A 9798-nucleotide genomic window follows, 5' to 3' on the forward strand; every position below is an offset into this window, starting at 1 on the left:
TTCTTCTTCTTCTTCTTCTTCTTCTTCTTCTTCTTCTTCTTCTTCTTCTTCTTCTTCTTCTTCTTCTTCTTCTTCTTTCTCCTCCTCCTCCTCCTCCTCCTGCTGGGCATGGCCAACTCGGGAGCCAGCCGGAACTCCGTTCCTGTGCGTTCCTGCCCCAAAATAGCCCTGCTCCCAGTACTCTGTCGAGATTTTGCATTGGAGAGGAAGGCCAGCCGTGGGGCCGTTCGGAGCCTCTGAGGGGACCTTTGGCACCAGTGCTGGTCTTCTCGCTGAGGGACTTAATTCTCACCTCTGCCCCACACCCAAAGAGCTGCCAATCAGCAACTGATTTGTGAACATCATAGCCAGCAATAGGAAAAGAATGTGAAATATTTATCTTAGCAGGCCAAAAGAAGGGAAATGGAACCCTGAGAAACTTCAGGGATACTTGGACTGCCCATGTGGGGCAGCCTGGTGCTGCTACTCCATTTTAATTTTTTTTTTTTTAATCATCACCAGTCAGGTCGGCTGAAAAAGCAGGAGGACAGCGGGGAAAACGCTAGAATGCAGCAGGCTGCCAATGACGTTACGCCAGTCTTCTGTTAAAACCGAACAAACCAACCGTGGCAATTCCAGCTTAAACGGTTAGTTGGAAGCAACCTACCATTTTAGAACAGGAATAAAACTTGGCAATTTAAAGAAACTTTAGGTGTGCGGGAAAAGATACCAAGTTCTTGAGGCTTCATTTGCTAGGCATCACTTTGCCAGCTGTAGCTCCGCCATGTAGGAAGAAAGACAGCAGTGCAAATAAAGTGTTTGGAGAATTTTAAGTCCCGGTGGCCTTTCTAGACAATCAGCGTTTTTTCCATCTCTGCTCTCCCCGGTATGTGGGCCTGAAATCCGGCGGCTTGTTTCTGTCTGCGGCAAATCCGCATCACACTCCGGCAACTCACAATCTTCTGGGCCATTTCAGGCCAAGAAGCCGCTCTCCAAAAGGCAGACGTGAGATTTTCCAGCATTCTTCAGAGATCTAAGGACAGGACTTTCGTTTTCTGCCGTGCTCTTTCTAAACACTCTTTGGGCTGATACAGTTGCTTAAGAAATATTTTCTGGAGCCGTGTGCCACGGGAGGGCCTCTGCTAGCGTGAGGTGGGCACGACTGCTTTGCCAGAAGCCAGAACTGCGAGTTTTGCATGTGGCAATGACCATTTCACCTTTGAGAATTCTGCGGTCATCACCAATCCTCCCTCTTGGCTGTGGAGTCTTGTGAGCAAAAATTCCACTTTGTGAGCTACTGGCATTAAAGTTGTGAGCAAGCGATTGGGCTGCTGCATCAATTAGTTTGCTCTTGAGCCCTCCTTCCTGAGCCGAGACAAAAAGGTGTGTGAGCCGGAGGCTAAAAACCTGTGAGCTGGCTCACACTAACTCGGCTTAGACGGAACACTGGACATCACTGTCCTTTTCAGACCTTACCTGTAAGCACAGTAAAAGGTAAAGGTAAAGGTGTCCCTTACTCGAAAGCCAGTCGAGTCCGACTCTAGGGTTGCGGTGCTCATCTCCGTTTCAAAGCCGAAGAGCCAGCGCTGTCCGAAGACATTTTCCGTGGTCATGTGGCCGGCATGACTAAACACCGAGGCGCACAGAATGCTGTTACCTTCCCACCGAAGTGGTACCTATTTATCAACTTGCAATTTCTTGCTTTCGAACTGCTAGGTTAGCAGGAGCTGGAACTAGAGACGGGAGCTCACTCCGTCATGCAGCAACTCGGGTCTTGAACTGCTGAACTACTGACCTTCCACAGCCTGCAGTTCAGCGTCTTAACCACTTGAGCCACCGCAGCTCCGTAAGCACAGTGGGAACCCAGAAATGACTGCATGCATCAGGAGCGCCTGATATCGATGTTCCCAATATGTGCAGTCCCTAGGTTGTCCAAGCAAGGGCAATGCACACCTTTTGCATATGTGGCATGCAAAAAAAACGGAACCTGGAAAAATTCAGTGGTCATTTTGCAGGTACTGAAGCTGCAGAATACCTGCTTGGCACCTGATCAGATTACACAGCCAGTGGGAAGATGGAAGTTTTGGAAAGGATTCCGGTGCACCTGAGAACTGGGAAAGAGCTCTGTTTTACCAGCGAGGCTGGGCTTATGGGTGGCAGATCTGGAGGGTACATTCAATGACTGAGAAACCCCAAGGAAACTCTGTGTATAGCTGCCTCACACTGAATGAGACCATTAGTTCACCGAGGGCAGCTGCTCTCCAGGGTCTCAGGCAGAGAGAAATCTTTCCCTTCGCCTCCTGCCTGGTCCTTTGAACAGGAGATGCCGGGGACTGAACCTGGGACCTTCTGCATGCCAAGCAGATGCTCTGCCACTGAGCCACAGCCCCTCTTTACAGCTCTCCGGGGTCTCAGGTACAGAGGACTTTCCCATCACCTACTGCCTGGTCCTTTCAACTGGAGATGCCGGGGATTGAACCTGGGACCTTCTGCATGCCAAGCAGATGCTCTGCCACTGAGCCACAGTCCCTCTTTACAGCTCTCCAGAGTCTCAGGCAGAGGTCTTTCCCATCGCCTCCTGCCTGGTCCTTTTAACAGGAGGTGCCGGGGATTGAACCTGGGACCTTCTGCATGCCAAGTAGAGGCTCTTACCATTCAGCCTCCCCAAGCTGGTTGCTGCTGGTGCCTGAAACAGAGCAAGCAAGACAGTCCAGTTCTGTGGGCCAGGCTCCTGGTCTTTCTACAGGACCTCCTGGCCAATCCAAAGGCTTCATCCTGCCTACAAATCACAGGGGCTGATGCTGTGTACACCGCTAGAGCTCGCTGTGCACATGCGGTAACTCTCCAGGTTAGCTTCAAGAAGCAAGTCCAGAAAGAGTAGGCAGGGTGGAGAAGGAGAAAATAACTCAAGGAGACTCAACAAGGATGTACGCCATTAGGGACCTGCTGGATTGAATGCAATTCCGCAGGGCCCGTAAGGCAGAGGTTCCGCTGGGCTTTTGACCGGGGACAGCGACGGTGTGACCATCGCTGGCACCCTCCCTCTTCCGCCGCGTTTCACTTGTTTCCCTCCTCCTGCCCTGCCCGTGGAGCAGGTGCACACACACTGAACTGCATGCTGTGGAAGGTCGGTAGTTCAGCAGTTCGAGACCCGGGTGTCGCAAGACGGAGTGAGCTCCCGTCTCTAGTTCCAGCTTCTGCCAACCTAGCAGTTCGAAAGCAAGAAATTGCAAGTAGATAAATAGGTACCACTTCGGTGGGAAGGTAACAGCGTTCCGTGCGCCTTGGTGTTTAGTCATGCCGGCCACATGACCACGGAAGTGTCTTCGGACAGCGCTGGCTCTTCGGCTTTGAAACGGAGATGAGCACCGCAACCCTAGAGTCAGATTTGACGGGCTTTCGAGCAAGGGAACCTTTACCTTTATCTTGGGTTTTAGGTTTTTTAATGACATGTTTAACTGTACATTTGGAACCCTGTATGGTTTTACCTAATGTTTTATCCAGGGGTCATTTCCTACGGAAGCGCACAGGAGCGGAGCTCCGGCAGTAAAGAGCCCAGGGGGCGGGCACATGCAACAAGCCCCACCCTCTGCTCCCAGCAGCCCTCAGTCAGAGCAAGAAGCAGCCAGGTAAGTTGCAGAGCCCCCCCCCCAGCCCCCCAATCCAAAACAGTCCAGTGGCACCTTCAAGACCAAGTTTCATTCAGGTCCTCCTCTGTGAGGACAGATCTGCATGTTCCCCCCTCCCCATAGCTAGCAATCCAAAACAGTCTAGTGGAGCCTGAGCAGTGGGTGTTGCCTTCTGACACACTTCCGGTGATGTCAGGGTGTGTGGCATATGCAAATAAGCTATGCTAATAAGTTATGCTAATGAGCTCCTGGACCTCTTTTTCTACGAAATGACCCCTGGTTTTATCCTTGATGTCTATGGCCCAGTGCCCTGTTTTTACAGGGATGGGGCGATTCATATACCGAATAAATAATAATAATATCTTACCCAGGTTAGGATCGTATTCACTTATAAACCTCTTGGTCAGAAATTTCACCGTCAGAGCTGCAAGAAACAACAGAGAAGAGCTATTTAGTACGCACAGTTTGATTGTCAAAGTGGAAAGTTGGATCCAGATTCAATTTTCCAACCGGCCTTCTGTCGGTGGAACGGAACTTTCCTGCTCCCCCTCCAAAGAGCAAATGGGGGGCGGGGGAGAAGTCCAAAGTTGCTACACAGAGGCAGGCCAGGGAAAACCGCCTCTTGCCTCGAAAACCCCACGAGGTTGCCAGAAGTCGGCTGTGACTTGATGGTACATCTGTCACCACAGCTGGAACAGGGAATTGGCAGAAATGACAGACATTTTGTCTGCCTCCAACCCACCCCTTGCAGCTTTGCATGTGCAGAACGAATTCTCCAACGGGGAGCCGATCAGGAAAAGGTTCCGGTGGACCTCAGGCACGTTGCTCATGTCACACAAGGCCTGCACATGTGACTACATCGTTCCGAAACATGTGGCAAACCTGGGCTTTTTTTCCCTGGGGAAACGAGCCAGAATGGAGTTCCGGAACCTCTTCGACAAAATTCTTTTAAAAATATTTAAACGTTCATGAGTTTTCAGTATACAGATTGAAAACTTCACTTCCCTCTTAAGCGTTCTGGCATCTCTTTTTGGGGAGAGAGAGAAAAGCCCTGGGAAAACCCCTTCCTACCAATTGGAAGGATGAGTCGGGAAACTACACCCCCAGGAGAGAGACTCTGCGTAAGCTAACTGGATCAGTTCCGTGTGACTTTGTCCTCGACAAAAGTCTCGGTCTCTTTCTTTTGTTACATAATGGGACATTTGTTGTTATAGATTTTCTGGGCTGTGTGGCCGTGGGTCTTGGCATTGTAGGACCTGACGTTTCGCCAGCAGTTGTGACTGGCATCCTCAGAGGTATAACACAGAAAGATGGAGTACTCTCTGCGTCAAGGTGAGAAGAAAAATGGTAGGCAGGTAATTTATATCTACTCAGGAAGGTGGGGTAGGGCTGAGTCATTATCCTGTAGGAGTTCCCCAGGCTGTGAGGAGGTTCTTTTGCATATGGATTGGCTGTTGGAAGTCTAATCTTATCTGTAGTGCTCTTGTATGATGGAGAGCATTTTGTGTTTTTCAGGACTGAAACCATGCCCTATTTATTTTTAAACTCTCTTCTTTCCTGTTGAAAATGTGTTTATGAATTTCAAGTGGCTTCCCTGTGTAATCTGACATGGTGATTACACTTGATTTTAGCCAAAAGGCCGAGAAGATATTTTGTTTAATCTGTTCTGTGGTTTTAAGAATGCATAGGCCACTCAGTAATTTTAAATACTGTGTATTTCCTAAAACTTATCAGATTCATGGACATTGTTGTAACTGATCCTGCAAAAAAAAAAATGGAATTGCAAAAGACAATGCAGTCGGAGCAGGATAGTTAACACAAAGCCCTCTGGGGAAGCTAGATCTTCCCCAACATCTTGGGGGGCATGTTTGCTGCCCCTGCAGGACTGCGAGTCAGGCTGGGGTTACGGATTGGGAGATTCATGACTGAACTTCTGTCATTTTCTCCAAGGTTCAACACTTTCCAACTGAAGACCAAACGTGTACGTAACACAATTACATACATATAAGCAGTGTTCCCTCTAAGCTGAGTTAGTGTGAGCCAGCTCACAGTTTTTTAGCCTCCAGCTCACACATTTTTGTCTTAGCTCAGGAAGGAGGGCTCCAGAGCAAAGTAATTTATGCACTCGCCAAATTGCTGGCTCACAACTTTAATGCCAGTAGCTCATAAAGTAGAATTTTTGCTCACAAAACTCCACACCTTAGAGGGAACATTGCATATAAGGTAATTCTAGTTTGAAAAAAAATCATTTGTTGAAATTAATAAGGATTTGGTATACATTTGAAATAATAATTTGAGTTTCTTTTCCCCTCCCCCCCCCTCTATTTTTATAATTTCAGGATACAACTTCTGGTCTTTATATAAGTGTACTAAAGAACTTGTATACTATACTGTGAGGCTGAAACGCGTTTGGTCTTCAGTTGGAAAGTGTTGACCCATCATGTGTATTAATATTTGATATGATGCTATTAGTCTGATACTTGAAAAAAAAATTAACCCAAATATATTTTAATATGTGTACACCCTAATAAATTTTGGACTTTTATCATTTCTATGGTCAGCTTAACCCTTCTGGTTCGCAGTGTTATCTTGGGTTGAGTTTTCCCCTCCCCCCCGCTTTTCCCCAGATTTTCTCCAAGGGAGATCAGTTGCAGTTCTGGGAGAACTCCAGGCTGTGGCTGTAAATTGGTAGCCAATAGGTGCTTATGTGAGACCTATTTTGCTAGGATGGCAGGAGTGGACCAGGCCAAGTAACACCAGAGCTGGGGCAGCTCACGGGAGGGTTGTAGGTGCAGATATGGGGGGGGGGGGATGCAATGCCAGCTGCGGTTCTATGTCAGATCCAGTAAAAAAGAAAGAAAAAGGAACTGACATAGGTAGCTCTAGGCATTGCCCGAAACTCCATGGTAAAACCAGAGAGATTCCAGAGATTCCTAGAGCAACAAATGTCACTTTCGATTTTTTTTTTTTACTGGAAGCGATGTGGAACTGTGTACGATGCTGCAGGGGTTTTATTTACATTTTTCTCCTGCTGCCACTCAGAACAGTGGCGGGTGACAGGAATGGCGGGAACGGGATCCCTGAGTCACGATCTTCAGAGCAGCAACGTAAGAGTCGGGCCCGTCATCTCCTCCCACTTCCTCTAACCTGATTTTCCAGACCCTCGACATCCTAAGATGGCCACGTTGCATTCTGGGAGCAGGCTGTGGAGGTGGCGCTCGGTAGCGCAGGGGGTGGTTCGAGGCTTGCCGAACATGGAAGACATCCTCTGTAACCAAAGAGGAAAAGATTAATGAATTGTAATGAACTCGTGGCATCTATTTGCAGCCAAGCCTGTAGCCGCTGTGGGGCATTTGGGAGCAGAGATCCACCACCCACGAGCCCTGGTGGCACCACCCACGACCTCCTGGTGGCACCTGGTATTTCTGGCCCCTGTGTGACAGAGTGTTGGACTGGATGGGCCACTGGCCTGATCCAACGTTGGCTTCTCTTATGTTCTTATAGGAACTCTCTGTCTGAGGCAAGGGATGCCCTGTATTCTTGGTGCTTGGGGGGTGGGGGGGCAACAGTACGAGGGCTTCTGGAGTCCTGGCCCCACTGCTGGACCTCCTGATGGCACCTGGTATTTCTGGCCCCTGTGTGACAGAGTGTTGGACTGGATGGGCCACTGGCCTGATCCAACGTTGGCTTCTCTTATGTTCTTATAGGAACTCTCTGTCTGAGGCAAGGGATGCCCTGTATTCTTGGTGCTTGGGGGGTGGGGGGGCAACAGTACGAGGGCTTCTGGAGTCCTGGCCCCACTGCTGGACCTCCTGATGGCACCTGGTATTTCTGGCCCCTGTGTGACAGAGTGTTGGACTGGATGGGCCACTGGCCTGATCCAACGTTGGCTTCTCTTATGTTCTTATAGGAACTCTCTGTCTGAGGCAAGGGATGCCCTGTATTCTTGGTGCTTGGGGGGTGGGGGGGCAACAGTACGAGGGCTTCTGGAGTCCTGGCCCCACTGCTGGACCTCCTGATGGCACCTGGTATTTCTGGCCCCTGTGTGACAGAGTGTTGGACTGGATGGGCCACTGGCCTGATCCAACGTTGGCTTCTCTTATGTTCTTATAGGAACTCTCTGTCTGAGGCAAGGGATGCCCTGTATTCTTGGTGCTTGGGGGGTGGGGGGGCAACAGTACGAGGGCTTCTGGAGTCCTGGCCCCACTGCTGGACCTCCTGATGGCACCTGGTATTTCTGGCCCCTGTGTGACAGAGTGTTGGACTGGATGGGCCACTGGCCTGATCCAACGTTGGCTTCTCTTATGTTCTTATAGGAACTCTCTGTCTGAGGCAAGGGATGCCCTGTATTCTTGGTGCTTGGGGGGTGGGGGGGCAACAGTACGAGGGCTTCTGGAGTCCTGGCCCCACTGCTGGACCTCCTGATGGCACCTGGTATTTCTGGCCCCTGTGTGACAGAGTGTTGGACTGGATGGGCCACTGGCCTGATCCAACGTTGGCTTCTCTTATGTTCTTATAGGAACTCTCTGTCTGAGGCAAGGGATGCCCTGTATTCTTGGTGCTTGGGGGGTGGGGGGGCAACAGTACGAGGGCTTCTGGAGTCCTGGCCCCACTGCTGGACCTCCTGATGGCACCTGGTATTTCTGGCCCCTGTGTGACAGAGTGTTGGACTTTAGGGGCCATTGACCTGATCCAGCATTGGCTTCTCTTATGTTCTTATCAGCCTTATGACGCCAGACACCACCACCACCACCCACCCCGTGTGCCTAGCCCCACAGCGGCAGCGAGGCTGGGGAAACAGAGGGAAGCTGCCCTACAGCTCCTGTTCAGTTTCATTCCCTGCAGATCAAGGGTTAGTTTTAACAGCTGATTGGATCAGAGTGAAACTGACCAGAAGGGGGAGGGGGTGTTGGGGAAGGAGGGGGGGGCATGGTGATGGTGGTAAAAAATTGTGAGCTAGCTCACACTAACTCAGTTTAGAGGGAACCCTGCTCAGGAGCTCTCCTTCCTGAGCAAAGACAAAAATGTGGGAGCCGGAGGTTAAAACACTGTGAGCTGGCTCACACTAACTCAGCTTAGAGGGAACACTGATGATAAGCATTCATGGTACCCTAATTGCCAATTGTCTTCACAACCTTTGATGGATATCGAGTCCTAAGTAAATAGATGTAAAAAATTTTTTAAAAATAGACTTGCTTTCATAGGCTTGACTCATTTTAATTTACTTGTTTGCACGGCTTTACTGTTCTGTTTGGGAGCTGCTTCCAGCTAGGTCTTTGGATGATGCGGCAGAGAAATAGTCCGAATAAATAAGATTACCCATATAACCAGGGCTCTTTTTGTAGAAAAAGCCCAGCAGGAACTCATTAGCATAATAATCCACACCCAACAGCGGGAACTCATTAGCATATTGGGCCACACCCCTGACAGTACAGCTTATTAGCACATTAGGCCACACCCCCATGTTACCAGAAGTGTGGTCATCCAGCCACACCCACCTTTTGCTTGTTATTCTGTTGACCTTGTTTGTTGTCAAAACCCAGGGCCTTTTTTTGTAACAGGGACTCCTTTGCATGTTAGGCCACACACCCCTAATGTGGCCAATCCTAATGAGTTTCTGCTGCTGGGCGTGGCCTATTATGCTAATGAGTTCCTGCTGGGCGTGGCCAACTTGGGAGCCAGCCGGAACTCCGTTCCTGTGCGTTCCTACCCAAAAATAGCCCTGCATATAACACCCCCCCCTCCTGATCTCATGAACTTATGTGAGCCTATTTGAAAGGCCCTGGTGTGGACACTGAGTGGCTGATGCGCAGGAGACAGGAGAGCTGATGTAGCGTAAGAAAGAAGAGTTCCAGTTTACACCACGAGCGCTCATCCGACGTGCCCCACAGGCTCAGCAGGGCTCTGTACTCTTCAGTCTGAGGACATCCTTGGACGACGTTTCTCTCTTGCTCCACTTCCTTAAAAACTTGGTTTGGTGTAGTGGCTAGGAGTGCCGACTCTAACCTGGGAGAACCGGGTTTGATTCCCCACTCCTCCACATGCAGCTGCTGGTATCACCTTGGGTTAGTCACAAGTTCTCTCAGAGCTGTTCTCTCAGGAGCACTCTCTCAGCCCCGCCTACCTCACAGGGTGTCTGTTGTGGGGAGGGGAAGGCAAAGGCATTGCTGAGCGGCTCGAGAACTCCTCG

At 49.9% G+C, this 9798-nt stretch overlaps 1 protein-coding gene across 2 annotated transcripts in view; it reads right to left on the reverse strand.

The window, feature by feature from the left end:
- Positions 1–9798, reverse strand: part of RASL12 (RAS-like family 12) — a 30236-nt gene that overhangs the window by 16572 nt on the left and 3866 nt on the right. For both annotated transcript variants that reach the window (XM_015412020.1, XM_015412019.1), the window contains exons 2-3: positions 6756–6876; positions 3976–4032 (exon numbers count right to left, since the gene is read on the reverse strand). In XM_015412020.1, coding sequence (XP_015267506.1) covers positions 3976–4032; positions 6756–6873 — 175 coding nt within the window. In that variant the 5' untranslated portion in view covers positions 6874–6876. The remainder of the gene's footprint in view (positions 1–3975; positions 4033–6755; positions 6877–9798) is intronic.

Source organism: Gekko japonicus, unplaced genomic scaffold (assembly GCF_001447785.1).
Source record: "Gekko japonicus isolate JY-2015 unplaced genomic scaffold, Gekko_japonicus_V1.1 scaffold864, whole genome shotgun sequence".
Classification (NCBI taxonomy): domain Eukaryota; kingdom Metazoa; phylum Chordata; class Lepidosauria; order Squamata; family Gekkonidae; genus Gekko; species Gekko japonicus.